At 40.6% G+C, this 18524-nt stretch overlaps 1 protein-coding gene across 1 annotated transcript in view; it reads right to left on the minus strand.

The window, feature by feature from the left end:
• Positions 1 to 18524, minus strand: part of LOC149434137 (SWI/SNF-related matrix-associated actin-dependent regulator of chromatin subfamily A member 2-like) — a gene marked incomplete at its 3' end in the record, with an annotated part of 140151 nt that overhangs the window by 54934 nt on the left and 66693 nt on the right. Inside the window, exon 2 of the mRNA XM_089664064.1 lies at positions 6823 to 7058. Coding sequence (XP_089520190.1) covers positions 6823 to 7044 — 222 coding nt within the window. The remainder of the gene's footprint in view (positions 1 to 6822; positions 7059 to 18524) is intronic.

Raw genomic sequence — 18524 nt, forward strand, 5'->3', positions numbered from 1 at the left:
TTAGCTGAGACGTGGAAGCAGGAGAGTGTGCTTGGCTGAGAAAGCCCCTTCTCTCCTGAGATGTATGACATCAATTGCCTAGGCCTGGAAACCAGGCAGTAACTAAAGAAATGTAAAAAAACAAAAAACTAGTAAACATAAAATACCTCCTTGTCTATTTACTAATGCTAGCAGCATAAAGCTTAAAAATTGTTCATGTTGATTGAATGGAGTGATGTTCTACTTTAAAGAGAACTGGTGAAGATAGAATCTAAAAAGGACCTACCTTTACTAAACTTTTAAAAGTTAATCTATACTGACAGAGATATGAAGCCTACCACTGCTAACCAAAATCCTAGCTTATTGTCACAACAAAGAAAGAACTTCTAATGTGCATTTTTGTTCTGGAGCAGTGCTTCACAAAATCGGGATAGTCATGCAACTAGAAATTTGTTTGTGAAGGTAGGTTTAGCAATGGCAGTCCCCATATTTTTATCATTACAGGTTGTAAGATTTGAGGCAACCATCCTTGATTCTGGCTTCACTGTTAAGTTAATCTAAAATAACTTATTGGGACTTTTCATATGCCATGAAAATACACAAACCATTACACTCACTGGCCACTTTATTAGGTACACCTTGCTAGTGCCAAGAAAATCTCCCCCACACCATTACACCACCACCACCAGCCTGAACCATTGATAGAAGGCAGGATGGATCCATGCTTTCATGTTGTCTACACCAAATTCTGCCCCCTACTATCTGAATGTTGCTGCAACCAGTCTGCGCATTCTCCTCTGACATCAACAAGGCATTTTCATCCACACAATTGCCACTCACTGGATATTTTCTCTTTTTCGGACCATTCTATCTAAACTCTAGAGATGGATGTATGTGAAAATCCCAGGAAATCAGTAGATCCCAGTAGATCAGCAGTTTTTTAAATACTTAGACCAGCACATCTGGCACCAACAACCATGTCACGTTCAAATTCACTTAAATCCCCTTTCTTCCCCATTCTGATCCTCAATTTAAACTTCAGCAAGTCATCTTTACCACGTCTACATGTCTAAATGCATTGAGTTCCTGCCATGTGATTGGTTGATTAGTAATCTGTGTTACCAAGCAATTGAACAGGTGTACCTAATAAAGAGGCCAGTGAGTGTATATGATTGTTATATTAGACAGACAGACCCAACTATATCCAAATGCTCAAATATTTGTTACAAAGTTCTGTTAACTACAGTGCCTTGCAAAAGTATTCATACCCCTTGAAATTTTCCACATTTTGTCATGTTACAACCAAAAACATAATTGTAATTCATTGGTATTTTATGTGTAGACCAAAACAGAGTAGCACATAACTGTGAAGTGGAAGGAAAATGATAAATGGTTATCAACATTTTTTACAAATAAATATGTGAAAAGTGTGGACTGCATTTGTATTCAGCCCCCCTGAGCCAATACTTCGTAGGACCACCTTTCACTGCAATTACAGCTGCAAGTCTTTTTGGGTATGTACAGAGTAAAATGGTTGCCCATTCTTTTTTGCAAAATAGCTCAAACTTTGTCAGATTGGATGGGGAACATCCGTGAGCAGCAATTTTCAAGTCTTGCCACAAATTCTCAATTGGATTTAGGTCTGGACTTGGACTGGGCCATTCTAACACATGAATATGCTTTGATCTAAACCATTCCATTGTAGCTCTGGCTGTAAGTTTAGGGTCGTTGTCCTGCTGGAAGGTTAAACTCTGCTCCAGTCTCAAGTCTTTTGCAGACTCTAACAAGTTTTCTTCTAATCTCTTCTGCCTTCTTCCCATCAACTCTGACTGGTTTCCCTGTCCCTGCTGAAGAACAGCATCCCCACAACATGATGCTGGCACCACCAGGTTTCACGGTGGGGATGTTGAGTACAGGGTGATGTGCAGTGTTAGTTTTCCGCCACACATAGAGTTTTACTTTTAGGCAAAAAAGTTCAATTTTGGTCTCATCTGACCAGAGCACCTTCTTCCACATGTTTGCTGTGTTCTCCACATGGCTTCTTACAAACTGCAAACAGGACTTCTTATGGCTTTCTTTCAACAAAGGCTTTCTTCTTGCCACTCTTCCATAAAGGCCAGATTTGTGGTGCGCACAACTAATAGTTGTCCTGTGGACAGATTCTCCCACCTGAGCTGTGGATCTGTACAGCTCCTCCAGAGTTACCATAGGCCTCTTGGCTGCTTCTCTGATTAATGCTCTCCTTGCCCGGCCTGTCAGTTTAGGTGGAAAGACATGTCTTGGTAGGTTTGCAGATGTGCCATACTCTTTCCATTTTCGGACAATGGACTGAACAGTGCTCCGTAACATGTTCAAAGCTTGGAATATTTTTTTTTTATAACCTAACCCTGCTTTAAACTTCTCCACAACTTTATCCCTGACCAGTCTGGTGTGTTCCTTGTCCTTCATGATGCTGTTTATTCTCTAATGTTCTCTAACAAACCTCTGAGGGCTTCACGGAACAGCTGTATTAATACGAGATTATATTATACACAGGTGGACTCTATTTACTAATTAAGTGACTTCTGAAGACAATTGGTTCCACTAGATTTTAGTTAGGGTATCAGAGTAAAGGGGGCTGAATACAAATGCAAGCCACACTTTTCAGATATTTGTAAAAAATTTTGAAAAAAATGTATCATTTTCCTTCCACTTATGTGCCACTTTGTGTTGATCTATAACATAAAATCCCAATAAAATACATTTACGTTTTTGGTTGCAACATGACAAAAAAAAGTGGAAAATTTCAAGCAGTATGAATACTTTTTCAAGACTGTATATCACCCCGTGGGACAGGGCATTTTCTCAACCCGTTTCACAGAAAACATCTTCCTCAGAAGACATGGAGAGAAGGCACAAAGAATTTTATAATAAATAGTATCTTTACAGATTATTATTATACAGGATTTATATAGCGCCAACAGTTTGCTCAGCGCTTTACAATATAACGGGAGACAATACATCAACAATACAGTTCAATACAAGAGGTATAGGAGGGCCCTGCTCCTCGGAGCTTACAATCTAGGAGATTATAAACCACATAAAAAAAACAGAAGTCAACATCTTTTTGCTATTGTCCTTGTTTAACCACTTCAAGTCCTGACACTTTCACCCCCTTCCTGTCCAGGTAAATTTTCAGCTTTCAGTGCTATCACACTTTAAATGACAATTGCGCGGTCATGCAATACTCTACTCATGACTTTTTTAGCATTTTTTTGAGACAGATAAAACTTTATTTTGGTGGTACTGAGATTTTTATTTTTTTGCTATATAAATAAAAAAGTCCAAACATTTTGAAAAAAAAGTGTTTTTCCTATAAACTTTTGCAAATAAATAATTTTTCTTCATAAATCTTGGCCAAAATGTATTCAGTTATCTTTTTAGTAAAAAAAAAAAAAATAACCCAAATTAGTTTATAAACAAAAATTATAATTTTTCTAAAAAAATTTGACAATTTTTATATTATTATTTATGGGGGGTTTTAACATACTGCCACCATAGTGACACTGTACTACTTGTGGGGGAGTGATGAATTTTTTTTTTTTTTTTTTACACCCACTGCTTTTACACCTATAAGGCTGTAAAAGCAATAATTTCTCCTTCTCTCTGGCTGCATTCTTGCAGCCACTGAGATATACTGTGAGAGCTGTGATTGGTCATACCTTGTCACATGGTACAAGGCTGTTGTGAACAGCCTTGTACCATGTGACCTCTGTGATCATTCACAGATTTCACTGGTAGTAAGCAATGATGTCAGGAAGCGACATCTTGCTTACTACTATTCATGTGATCACGGATTGGCCAATCAGTGATCACATGATTGGGACCTCACACACAGGTCTCGTACAGCGATCAGTGTTCCGCTGTGTCCTCTGTGTGGCACCAGATCACAACAGGCACCAGATCACGGAGATTGGAATGTGCCAGTCTATCAATCTCCCCCCCCCCCCCCCGTGTTAGCACATCAAGCATTTCATAGAAGCCTTTTATTAACTAGCAATGAAAAGGCCATATTAGAAGTTCTAATTGTCTCCCAAAAAAAGACACCTTCAGTTAGTGTTGAGTATTTCATATATTGACAGTAGGAGTTCATGTTACTGTTACTATACACACACTGATCTGTGTAGGTCAGTATTTAAGCTTGAAGAATGACTTTGCTTTATCTGATAGTTATCTGGTAAAGTGTTTGTAAGTGCTAACGATGAGCTTAAAGTGTTACTAAACCCACAACAGTAAAATCAGTCTGTATATGTAGTAAAGCATGCTTGTTATACTCATTCTGGAACCTAAAGGGTTAATTCTCTGCATTGTATAAAAATGCTGTTTGATCCTGACTTCTCTAAACCTCCCCTTCTTCCAGTGTCCCCCTCTTATCTCCTGATAAGAGACACTGCACATGCTCAGTTTGGTGTGTATTGCAATAGAGGGGGGGGGGTTCATGGAAGAGTGCATGTGATCAGCACAGGGCCAATCAGCACTGTCCAGACAATGGGTCGGTGTCCTGTAGCCTCCTAGAGCAGAATGAAAACTACTACTACAAGCTTTAACATGTGCTTGGCTGGACACTGATAGAATAGAAGTCACAAGACTGCTATGTACTGCTGATGAGAAAAGGTATTTAGCAGTTTACATTTACTAAATTAATTGCACTTCCATGCTCTGTGTACTGTGGGGGACCAGATATAGTGAATGCAGAGTCCTGGGTTTAGTAACACTTTAATCTTCCTTTTGGTCTGTAACCTAAACCAAGGTTTCTCAACCTTTTTCAGTTAAAGCACCCTTTAAAATTATGCACAATATCGAGGCACCCTATTCTAAAAAATGTAAACAATTAAATAGGTTTACATAACACAGCAACATCCACACACATGGGACACCAACATTAGAGGTGATTTATTCTTCCAAAGCAGACACACCTTTGCATACTGGTATGGATTAGTATTCCAATTCATTTCTCCTCCCTCACTCCGCTAATGTGACCCCAGTGCTGATGGAGAGGGGCAGGGGAGGGCCAAACAAGGATGCTGTGCAGGCAGCTGATATCCTCCTTATGTCACTGATTGTTAGGATGCCAGCAGCTAGAAGTTTGCAATGGTGCACAATGAAAACCTGTGCCTTTGTGTAACTAAAAAGCAGGTTTGATCCGCCCACTGGCTTGTATACAGTTTTTGTTCAATTGTTATCCATTTTGCCAAGGTACCCCTGATCTTAACCTGTAGTGCACTAGAATTTCAGACAGTGTCATCAGCCCTGCCTAGTTCTTTCCTCTGAGTTACATTCCTAGGGTGACAATCCTGTACACTACAGTACAGTGAGCAATTGTTGCTGCCTTAAGACCGGAAGTGTGTTACAGGTAGAACCACCATATGAAAAAAAGGAAAAAGTCTGAAGAAAAAACAAACAAAACAAAAAAACATAGCTAATGCAGACATCACATCTAATGGTTGGTAAACTGCAGTACATTATATTTTTATTAATGGGTTTAGATACACTTAAAAAGTATGTTACCAATAAATACTAATTAATTAAAATGGTTATATATTTGTGTAAGTTAGGTAAGTGTATAGGAACATTAACTATATGTTCTGGATTCATCTGGTGGTCCCTGATATATGCCATAAGAGAGATTTGATGACGTGAGTGAATTGGACATTTATTCTAAAACAGCAGGTTACATCAATAAGGTGATTACCTAGAGCAGGGATCCTCAAACTACGGCCCGCGGGCCACATGCGGCCCGCCGAGGACATTTATCCAGCCCGCCAGGACCTGTAGCGGCTAGATGAGTGCCCCTATGAAGATCTGTGTCCCTGACGCATCTGCGCATGTCACGGTTTTCGGCATAAGTAGCTGATCGCCGATCAACAACCATAGCACAGAGCTGTCACAGTTATACCCTTTTCTGCTGCACCGCTGATTACACTTACACATGCTGCTCATCCCATGGATCTCTAGACACCGATGCTCCAGCAAGATGGATCAAAGATGCATATTGGGGAGCATCATGGATTGGCGAGAGGACAGTGACATGTGGGGGGGCCAGTAACATGTGCTGAGGACAGTGACATATGTGGGGGTCAGTGACATGCGGAGGACAGTGACATGTGGGGGGCCAGTGACATGTGCTGAGGACAGTGGCGTGTGGGGGGCCAGTGACATGGGAGGGCTGTGACAAGCGGAGAACAGTGACATGTGGGGTTCCAGTGACATGCTGAGGACAGTGACGTGTGGGGGTCAATGACATGGGGAAGACACTGACGTGGGGGGGGTTCAGTGACATGGGGGGGCCATAACATGTGAACAAAACTGCGGGTGTCATTAACTTTTTAATGACACCCGTAGCGGTTCGCAGGCCCATAGTTCCCATTGAAATACTAACAAGTTTGTTGATTAAACTTTACTTGTTCTTCATTTTAAATATTGTATTTGTTCCAGTTTTGTTTTTTCACTTCAAAATAAGATATGTGCAGTGTGCATAGGAATTTGTTCATATTTTTTTTTTTTTTTTAAACTGTATTCCAGCCCTCCAACGGTCTGAGGGACAGTGAACTGGCCCCCCATTTAAAAAGTTTGAGGACCCCTGACCTAGGAGTACTGAAATTATAGATTTAAAAAAATCTATGAAAAAAACCCAGAACAAGAATTTGACCACCATGTTCAAAGCAGGATGTTGTAATATAACATTTTTACAACTGCTTAAAAAAACTATTGATGCTGATGATGAAGTAATTTCACTGCACACTTACAACTATACAGTATATACTCATTTATTTCAATATTACCTTTGGTACCAATTCATCTTACCTTGTGCAGTTGATGCATGCCCTCTGGAGGATAATCTGTGCCCATGCTTGAGAGCTGATGAGGGACACTAGGAGGTCCAGGGCTAGGACCCATCATACTGTGTACAGATCCTGGAGAAGGCCCTGGTCCTGGACTAGGGCCTAGGATGGGACCCGGTGAAGGCCCAGGCCCTGGAGAAGGCCCCGGGTGAGGCATGGCACCCGGGTCTGTAGGTGTAGACATTGGACGTTTTGTGCCTAAGAAACAGAAAAAGGATAATCAGGAAATGTGGGGCACATCTTTAAGTTCAAACACATTAATAAAAATAAAGACTGATTTTGAGAGAACATGTCGCTAACAAAGCTCTGGCACATACAGCACCTAGTGTTCTATTAACTGGGATGCATTCTGAAGTCTCTGCTTTCCCCTTTCTGGCCAGGGATAGGACACACTTCAACATAACTGACAGCAATGTCACTACCTCAATACCAGACTACTTCTGAAATTGGCTACTTTAAAATAAAGCTTGCTACAATGTTACAGTTCCCTGCTGAAAAACAAAAACACAATACCACACCTCAAAAGTAAACCCTAGTATACCACAACCAGTGCCAAGCTCTACACATTACAAATATTTTTTTACAAAAAAATAGTATTGCTAACTTTTATAACTTCTAGATGCATTTACCATATGGTCGATTTCACTGAATACTAATGAAGCAGAAATAACTCTATGAAAAGTATTTTACTAAAAAACAAAAACAGGCTATGAATGAATTTTATCACATGTAACAAAATAATTCAGACTATTTCAGAGAATAAATATGTTGCACTGCAGTGCTTGATCAAACACATACATGCCCAAAATGAAGTACAGCGTGAACAGCATACGAAAATCCCCTATATCACAGCATGACCCATCCAGCATTATAGCACCTAACAGCAAACATGTCAATGCAAGATCTCATACTTGACACATGTCTTTAGTTCAGGTGCATTGCTATCTAGCTGCCTCCCTGTATGCCGTAAGTACCTGTCAGCTAAAGAAAAAAAAAAAGTTTACTTTGGATGACCATTGGTTTATGTACATAGCCAAGATGGCGACTGAGGATTTCCTTTCAGCCTCTTGCAAACCCCCAATACAACTATAGTTTGGAAAAGACCACACACCACCCCAAAACAGCTCGGACAACATAGTCTTTACTATTAGCTTGGATCACTTGGAATTTATATTTGACACCTACAAGTGCCTCAAGGTGTTCCATACCAATAGGAATGGCTTAAATCACACTTACAGCAAACCATAAACAGATGACCAATATGCAGTTTTCACATAGATCAATTATATTTGTAGATGGTTTTCATAAACATAAAATCAAGAAGGGCAGCACTGTTAAGTGTAGCTACCTAAACTCTTGCACATTGTAGCACAATTCTGAGCAAGCCAGTAAGTTCAGTTAATAGGTTTTAATTAAAACAAGAAAACACAAGGTTTCAAGAAGTGTCCCTTATAGGCCAAGCCCATCCACAATTAGTGCTTCTGTAGTGAGTAGACACCAGGGTTTAATTTCCCATTGCCTTCATTGATCTCTCAGGAAGTCCATAAGACATGGCTGAAAATTTGCCTTTACACAACTCCAACAAAGCCTAAACAAAAAGGTATGTTAAAAGATAGATTACTCATTTATACTTTTACACTATATCGAATGTAATCAAGTGGCAAAAATCTGACAGGATGGTCATACAAAAGTTGATCGGTAGATTAACTTCAATACAAATCACCATGCCCATGCATGGAAGTCATTTGCCCACTTCAGCAACGACCAGCCAGTGATACCTTGGTTCACAAACGCTTCTGTTCATGGACAACTTGGTTTCCGAACAGAAGAGTTTGCAAAAATTTGCTTTGGTTTGCAAGCTTCGCTTTGGTTGACGAAAACAAGCCGTGGCCATCTTCCCTGCTCTGAGACGTGGTCCTGACTTCCGTTAGGCGAGATCATGGTCACAGACAGACACTGAAAGTGTACTGTGAAGACACTTAACCGCCTCTCGCCCACCATATAAGGAATATCCTTGTGTCCAATGTCCTCCGAACAATAACCGCCTTCCTGTCCTCCATGCCAGAAGTTGTCTCAAGCAAGGTTGGTGCTCTCACTCTTCATACTGTACTGTACTTTGTTTCATATTTTTGTGGTTCAAAAACAAAGCAAAAAAAAAAAGTTCAGAATGGATTAACCTTATTTACATTGAACCTTATGGGAAAAATTGATTCGGTTGGCGTCCAAATTCAGTTCGTGACCACATTCGTAAGGGTCAGACCGGATTAACCTGATTTACATTGAACCCTATGGGAAAAATTTGCCTCGGTTCGCTACCAGAGTCGTGGAACGAATTAAGTTCATAAACCGAGGTATTACTGTATATAATCAATAGATAAAGTGACTCAATAGAAATAAATTGTGAATAATGATAAATCACATTGCTTCCATTTGTATACAACTGCTTGAGAAACTAGAGTGGACTTGGATACAAGAGATAACAATTATCAAGATCCCTGCAACAAAAAGGGTCTCCTTAAATAGATTTATTTGTTGGTAAAGAACATCTTCCGTGATTTTGAAAACTATCATCATCGGCACTCGTTCTCCAATTTATATCTTCATGTATATTGAAAAAAAGTCACCTTCATGAGGTTCTATGAAAGCCTCTAAGGCCGGCCATAGACAGGTCGAAAATCGGCCGATTTTTCTTTTAAAAAAACGAAAAATCGGTCGTTCAAGCGGCCGACGTTACCAGCAACGGTAAAAAAAAAAAAAAAAAAAAAAAAAAAAAAAAAAAAAAATCGGCCGATTTTCATCCCGTCTACAGCCGGCAAAAAGCGTCCCTGCAGAGAGCTCCGCTATTTCTTCTGACAGTTCCTTGACATTTATAGCGGTTGCAACAATGTATCTATTTGTATCCATTTAGGATACAGATGTTTTTATTCGGAAACAAATAAATACATTGTTGCAACCGCTATAAATATCAAGGAACTGTCAGAAGAAATAGCGGAGTTCTCTGCAGGGACACTTTTTGCCGGACTGGAATTCCTCTTCTTCTTCATCCTCTTCTTCTATATCCTCTTCATCCTCCTCTTCTTCTTCATCCTCTTCTTCTTCTTCATCCTCATCCTCTTCTTCATCCTCTTCTTCTTTTTGTCTTCCTCTTGCAGGTCACTGTTCATGCGCAGATTTTTTTATCGGTAAAATATCGGCCGATTTGCCCATCATTGCCGCGAAAATCGGCCGATCGGCAAAATCGGACGATTTTTTTCCAACTTTACCGATAAAAAAAATCTGCCAAAATACCGAAAAACGGCCGACCATTTAGCCCACTAACGATCCGAAAATCGCCCGATTTTATTTTCGGCCGAAAAATCGGCCGATTTTCGACCCATCTATGGCCTGCATTAGTGTCAATACATTATCATTCCTCCACAAACAGTGCCCTCCTTTTCCTTCTCCCCTTTTTTAGACAATTCCTTGGTGCTGGAATCCCTGGTATTCTCTCCCATGGGTCAGCAGATGCATTCTACCGATAACAAGTCATCCTTATCCCCTTTGTCCCAGAGAATTCTGAGGGTAAGATGTGTTATATAGTGTGTATAGGGTAAATATATGAAGGTATGTATTCTGTGGATTTTATGTCCATATAATTAATTGTTGTTTTCTCTGTGATCTTGCTGGTGACAGCAGATAATTTGTGATCCGTGCTATCACTCATGCTCCCTCTCCAGAACCTCATCCACCGCAATGTATTGACCCCCTCTGCATAGGTGGGTCTAAAGCGCTTTTTTGGGTGCATTCCTTCCTCAAGCCTCAGCAATGGATTAGTCTCTTGTGAACAGCTGGGCTGAGTATCCACTCTGTTAAGATCCTCCCAATGGAAGGTGACCTTCCAATGTACCAGACGACCACTAGGCCTCCTCCACCACAGAGATATGCAGTAGGAATGATCAAGAGAAAACTCCTCTACTGCCACTTCCACCAACATCTCCTTTTTATACACTGTCTATTGTGATATATCAGAGTTTTTAACCTATTATGCATAAAATGTATATTTTTTATATACGTTGAACGTCATTTCACACTGAGGTCACCAGTGGTATATTTAAGGTCCCATCAATTTGGTTTGGTTGTTTGCATATATATGGAGATGATACCCTGTTGGACTGCATTGATACAAAGATGCATCACACTCCACCCGTCAACATTCTATAAATGGTCCAGGAAGCCCCCCACCCAGAGTCACAGCTAAAGCTCCCCAATCAGCAATGAGTGTACATTTTGCAAATGTTGAGCTCTGGCAAATTATCCTCGAACCCCTTAGGTTGTACTGACCTTGGGTGCCATAGAGATGCACCACTAAGTAGTCCATTCTCATGATGTGGCAGATCTCCTGAATCCAGTCCTTGATATGTGGAGTCAAGGAAGATCCCCAGTTTCTTAGTATAATAGTGTGAATATCTGAGAGGAAGAAGTGGAGGAAGTTGTTTGCAATGTGAGAATATGAACTGGACGGAATGGACAGTAGTGCAATTTGAAAAGTTTTCAGCACTGATCCATCTGTAATTTCGCAACATACATCTAATGCAGCATCAGAGAGTTTGTGGGCTGCCACAAGTGTAACATGGTTCCCTCTGTCATGCCACAACAAAAATAGTTGTGATTGTAAAGAAGGTCTTTTGCAATGCATGGAGGCATATATACCACTGGGTCAATATTTTATAACCCTTCTCCTGAACTGAGGTGACCCTTGTAAGCTTATGGGTTATCTTAAAAGCCCTACTGACTTCATTCTGAAAGAGTTCAGTTTGGATCTCTGTTTCCCAGGCCACAATAAAATATGGTAGAGAGGTGTATCTGGACAATAAACGAATGCAGAGTAGGGAGATTGAGTGGTAGGGCCCTGAGGTTTGCTGACACAGTAGTTCAAAAGCAGGACAGGGTCTATAGAGGGAACCCTGCTTTTGCAGTGAATAATATTCTCTCATTTGGAAACAGTGGACCCAGAAGCCACAGGAGGGGTCATGGCAAGTAGGAGACCAGAAGTTTTAAAGTGTCATTGAGCAGTGCTTGACACATAGGTAAGGCGTTTCCTTGGTGCCATTGAAGAAAGGAGTTAGTATTAATTCTGTGGCAGAACATTGGATTCTATAAGATAGGGGTCATAGGACTCACAAAGAAAGTTTCAGATGCATATGAGGGAGTCCTATATTTTCAATAATACGGGCAAACAGAATGGCTTTAGTTCTAAGTGTGGCCTTTCCATTGATATATGGAAAAGAGAAAAGTAGTGTGGGTAAGATGCAACTTTCAATAGTGGCCTAGAGTTTATGTTCCCCATTTTAACAATGGTCGAGGATGTGAGTGAAGAGACTGGCATAGTAATACAATATTACATTTAGAGGACCTATGCCACCATCTCATCTATGTCGAAACAAAATGTAATTTCGAAGTAGGGGGCTGCCCTAGGCTCAGAAATAAATCAGCAAAGCTGAATGGATTTGTTGGAAAGAAGATTTAGGAATTTACCTGGTACAGTTTGACACAGAAATAGCAATCTTGATAACACGTCCACTTTGAAAATTGCTGCTCTCCCAAACCAGGAATAGAAGATCAAAGGCCACGATTCCAAGGATTTCAGATCTTTTGCAACAGTGGGGGGTAGTTTAATGCAAATCTGTCAGCTGGGATTTGTAACCCCATCAAGTTACATTAGTTAAAGCTGCAGGTTTAAAAATATTAAAAGCGACGTCTAAAATTACCAATAATAAGCCAAAGCTTATACATGGCTTTAGTGATTGATTTTACATATACTGTGAGGTTAAAAAAAAATCCACATAACCACACAAAGTCCAATTAAACATGCCGAATCACACAGAGAGAACAGGTTGACTGCATAACTTTATTTTACACAATTACAAATGGTGGAAAGTAATTTAAAAGTGATGCTTAAAGTTAAAAAAAAAAAAAAAAAAAAAAATAGTGATGTACAGAGCAGCTCTGATCCTCCTCTTCTCCGGTCCCCCGCCAGTGCTCCTGGTTTCTCTGGGGGCACTCAGCAAGGGTTAAAAGCCAGGCTGCTTGCACTGGCGGCACTCAGCAGGGGGGAGAAGTTGGTTGCTTGCACTGAGGGCAAGCCGCTTGCTCTGGGGGCACTCAGCAGTGGGGAGAAGCCAGGCTGCTTGCACTGGGGGCACTTGTGTGTGCTCGCTCCCAAGCCGCCTCCTTGTGTCCATAAGACACACAGAGGGCCCTGCCCTCCGCTCCCTCCCTACTGGCTGTGATTGACAGCACCGGGAGCCAAACGCTCCCATGACTGTGTCCCAGCCAATGAGGAGGGAGAGACACTGCTCTCGTGTACATCGCTGGATCGCGATCTGGCTCAGGTATGTATGTATTGGGGGGACTGAAGGGGGAGTTGCACACTGAAGGTTTTTTACCTTCATACATAGAATGTATGAAAGTAAAAAACCTTCAGCCTTTAACCTAAACTGTGAAAGATGTGCCCGAAAAAAGCAAGCAAAAGGCTACGTATTAGTCACCAATATTGCCAGCTGTCTAAATGCAGCTGATAATTTCCATATTATCATGCCTAATGCAATCTTGGTAGAGGCAGGACTGTGCTTCCACTCCAGCAAGGAAAGCTTGTGGCTGTACTTCTTTTTTTCAGGAGAAATTCAAGACAAAAAAGGGCATTTTTAGGGTACCTGGCAAATCACTACTTTTTACATTCAGGTCCACTGAAAAAAAGATAAAATACTTTAAGACATAAAAATCCGCTAGCTTTTGTCTTGCATTACTTTGCAGACCCTGATAGAAAGAATACTTTATTATCTTCTCCTGTTTTGCATTAAACACCTGGTTATGTAAAATAAGCCCTCTGAGAATTGTTAGCCAGACGGGCACAGAAGGTCAAGTACCTTGCACTTGGCCAAGCTCCTACTCTTATGAAATTTTTTACATTACTACCTTCTGATTTAAAGCAACTGCTTAAATTGCACAATGAATGCCACAGTTAAAGGGAAACCATAATCGGGTAACCTATTTTTAGTTGTCGGCTTAAATTAAATGTTAACAATGTTAAAGTTAACAAATGTCATTTAGCTTCCTAAAACAACACATACAAAAATTATTTTTTTTTCCCCAATACCGGTCTTCACCTTGTTTCATTCTTTGCTACATCTCAGTACTGCTGGTCACTTTCAGCCTCTTTTAAAGCGATTCTAAAGATTCAGGTTATAATTACCTATGTTATAATTACCTAATGTGTGCAGTGGTTTTGCACAGAGCAGCCTGGATCCTTCTCTTCTAGGGTCCCCCGCAAGCTCTCCTGGCCCCTGCCTCCTGTCGGGTGCCCCCACAACAAGCAGCTTGCTATGGGGGCACCTGCTGCTCCGTGTGTCCATTCACACACGGAGGGGTGGCTTGGACCCGCATCCTCTCTCTCATTGGCTGACTGTCTGTGATTGACAGCAGTGGGAGCCAATGGCTCTCGCTTGCTGTCTCAGCCAATGAGGCGGCAGAGACCCGGGACAGCCGAGGCTATCGTGCACATCACTGGATCTCATTGGGGCTCAGGTAAGTATTGAGGTGGGTAAGGGCACTGCAGCACACAGAAGGTTTTTTACCTTCATGCATAGAATGCATGAAGGTAAAATCCTTGAGCCTTTACAACCACTTTAAGCCACTTCATGTCTTCGTGCAAACGATCCAGCACTGGTTACATGGTCCTTCTCAGGACGGTGAAAACAGCGGCCCATGCCTGTACAATGTGTTGATATGGCCACTTATAGTCTCCGTAGGTAGTCCACATGATAGAGCTTGAGAACAATCAGGAGACAGGAATAGAAAGTGCTTAAAACACAGTTTTTTTTTTTTTTGTTTTTTGTTGTTTTTTTTTTAAATAAAACCTGCAGATGAATAATATCTTTTGAAATTCTATCAACAAGCTATTGCTTATATGATTTATAGTAAATTGTGTCGAAATTCTGTTAAAAATAGTGCACAGGAACTCAGAATTGTTAAAAGGGTAAACACCACTTTCTGAGAAAATATAGCAAATACAACTGCAACACAAGACAGATTACATATTGTAATTGAAGGTTATTAAAAGTTAACTTTCCTGTTTGTCTGCAGGGCTGTTAAATTCGAAGCAATATGGCTACCTAGAGTCATACTGTACACAACACCCACAGAAATGTCATTTCCTGCTTATGCGATTGGCTCGCTGTTTTACTCAGAAGTCTGCACTAAAATACAAGTCAGATTTTAGGCATCCCCTGCCACAAAAATGTCATTTTAGTGACATGCTCCTAAAGGAGAAATTACCTCTAAAAGACGCAGGAACTGCAACTTTCCTCATTAGAGCCTTGAAAGTGCATCAGCTGATTAATAATGTCACTCCCATTCAGAATCAGTACCCAAAAGACAAAGAACAAAACAGTTTTTCCTTCACAGAGGAAATGGTAGGAATCTGCAACTTCCTGCAATGCACATGTATCACCCAGAGGGGAATGTTTTTTTTTTTTTTTTTCCCAGAAGTAGAGGTACTCTTTAAAGATCATATTACTGGAAGAGCTAGGCTACAGATGGAATAAAAAATCATTGTCATTGCTACTTTCCCAAGAAGTGGGAATACTACAAAGCCCTAGGGTACACAGCTCAGTTACCAAACAGATAACAAAAAACCTTGGGTGACAGTTAAAGGGACCCGAAATCTTTGCTTTAAAAATATACACAGTATGTTCAAGTATTCTTAACTCATAAAGTACCTCCTATTGCTCACAGCCTTCAAATTCCTATTTTTGCTGCTTTGATCTGACTTTCTGTTAGAGGGTGGCTACATTTATTCCCATGGTCCCACTGTATGTAGGAATGTAGCCACCCACTCTTGCTCGCTCATATATATTATTAAAAGAGTTGGTTATATTTTAGTATCCTTAATACCCAGACTCAAATTTGTTATTGGATCTGAAATATTGATTTTAACATGGCCCCAACAGTCTGCTATATACACTCACCAGCCTCTTTATTAGGTACAGTTTGCTAGTACAGAGTTGGACCCTCTTTTGCCTTCAGAACTGCCTTGATTCTTCATGGTATAGATTCAACAAGGTGTTGGAAACATTCCTCAGAGATTTTGGTCCATATTGACATATCACACAGTTGCTGCAGATTTGTCGGCTGCACATCCATGATGAGAATCTCCCATTCCACCACATCTCAAATGTAGTCTATTGGATTGAGATCTGGTGACTGGAGGCCATTGGAGTACAGTGAACTCATTGTCATGTTCAAGAAACCAGTTTGAAATGATTTGAGCTTTGTGACATGGTGCATTATCCTGCTGGAAGTAGCCATCAGAAGATGGGTACATTGTAGTCATAAAGGGATGGATATGGTCAGCAACAATACTCAGGTAGGCCATGGCGTTTAAACGATGCTCAATTGGCACTAAGGGGCCCAAAGTGTGCCAAGGCAATATCCCCCACACCATTACACCACCACCACTAGCCTGAACCATTGATACAAGGCAGGATGGATCCATACTTTCATGTTGTTTACACCAAATTCTGACCCTACCATGTGAATGTCACAGCCAAAAGAAAAAGAAAAAAAAAAAAAAAAAAATCGAGACTCATAATACCAGGCAATGTTTTTCCTAATTTCTATTGTCCACATTTGGTGAGCTTGTGCGAACTGTAGCCGCTGTTTCCTGTTCTTAGCTGATAGGAGTTACACCCGGTGTGGTCTTCTGTTGTTGTAGCCCATTGGTTTCAAGGCTCGACGTGCTGTGCGTTCAGAGATGGTATTCTGCATACCCTGGTTGTAACAAGTGGTTATTTGAGTTACTGTTGCTTTTTTATCATCGCGAACCAGTCTGCCTATTCACCTCTGACATCAACAAGGCATTTTTGTCCACGCAACTGCCACTCACTGATATTTTCTCTTTTTCGGACCATTCTCTGTAAACCCTAGAGATGGTTATGAATCAAAATCCCAATAGATCAGCAGTTTTTGAAATACTCAGACCAGCCCATTTGGCACCAACAACCATGCCACGTTCAAAGTCACTTAAATCCCCTTTCTTCCCCATTCTGATACTTGCTGAACTTCAGCAAGTCGTCTTCACCATATCCAGCTGCCGAAATGCATTGAGTTGCTGTCATGAGATTGGCTGATTAGCAATTTGTACTATCAAACAATTGAACAAGTTTACCCAATAAAGAGGCCAGTGAGTGTATATGTCCCTAAATTTTCATGTTACTATACAACGTTTACTATATCTATTCCTAGCATTTCTAAATATTGTTCTATTATTCTTAAAGTGGAACTAAATTGTATTTGAGCACCAAAAATGCTATACAATTCATTTTTATTATTCAAAGCAATCTCATCCATCCTTTATTTTGTTGAGAAATCACTTTGAAAAAACATCCCCCTAACATTTCTACCCATGGCTTTCTTAAGTAAGGGCAGATACATGTAGCATTTAATTCCTGGAATCAATCTGCCCTTAGGTCAGGAATGCAGACAGGAGGTTGTGCTTAGCTGAAAAAGTCCCTCCTTCAGATGAAAGGAAAAATAATGTCTATGAAAACTCCTGGGATGTATGACATCATACTGGCCTAGGCCAAAAACCAAGAAACAACGGAGAAAAAATAAAAAAAAAGTTGAACAATATATGTACCTTCCTATCTATTTTCTAACAATAGCATAACGCCAACAAACGCACCTAAATGTCGCCTGACTTTGAGTGGTTATACCAGGATGATGCCTGCGTCTGTAGGCATCATCCTGCTATCTTTTTTTGTAAAAGCAATCCTACTGGATAAATAGCCACTGAATTGCTTTTATAAGCAGCAGGAGGGGGTAATGCCCTCCTCCCACTGCCATCCCAGGCTCTCCTGTCCCACCAGGGACCGCTTGATTGCAGCTAGGAGTTTTTCCGACTGACGATAGAGCTGATCAGGGATCAAAACAGTCCCAATAATCTCTATGGTCTAAGTTAATGGTCTCCAAACTGTGGCCCGGGGGCCAGATGCGGCCCTTTGCTTTTCTTTATCAACCCCTTAGAGTAACTGGAATTGGTGAGCATTTCAACAACTCCAGTTTTGCCGGTTCTAAACAAACCATTAGCGGCTTGTGAAAAGCATCAGATCATACTGATCTTATGAGTCAAAGCTTTTAAGGGCAGAGGAGACATTTGGGGTCTAATAGACCCCAGATGTCTCAGTAAAGAGGACCCATAACTGCCCACTGTTATCACAAGGGGTTACATAGTTATTCTGGTTGAAAAAAGACAAAAGTCCATCCAGTTCAACCAACAGAGAAAAAAAAAAAAAAGACACAAATAGAGACATCCATATACACTATTCAATACCCACAGTTGATCCAGAGGAAGGCAAAAAACCCAAATAAAAGCATGATCCAAGCAGGGAAAAAAAATTCCTTCCTGATCACCCCCAAGAGGCAAATTGGATATTCCCTGGATCAACATTACCTATAAATGTTAGTATCCGGTTATATTATGCGCATTTAGGAATGGATCCAAGCCTTTTTTAAAACAATCTACTGAGCTGGGAGGTTATTCCACATTTTCACAGCTCTTACTGTGAAGAAGCCTTTCCGTATTTGGGGATAAAATCTCTTTTCCTCCAGTCATAAAGAGTGCCCCCT

The sequence above is a fragment of the Staurois parvus genome, unplaced genomic scaffold, assembly GCF_062004578.1.
Source record: "Staurois parvus isolate SC_StPar_1 unplaced genomic scaffold, SC_StPar_1.0 ptg001822l, whole genome shotgun sequence".
NCBI classification, from domain to species: Eukaryota; Metazoa; Chordata; class Amphibia; order Anura; family Ranidae; genus Staurois; species Staurois parvus.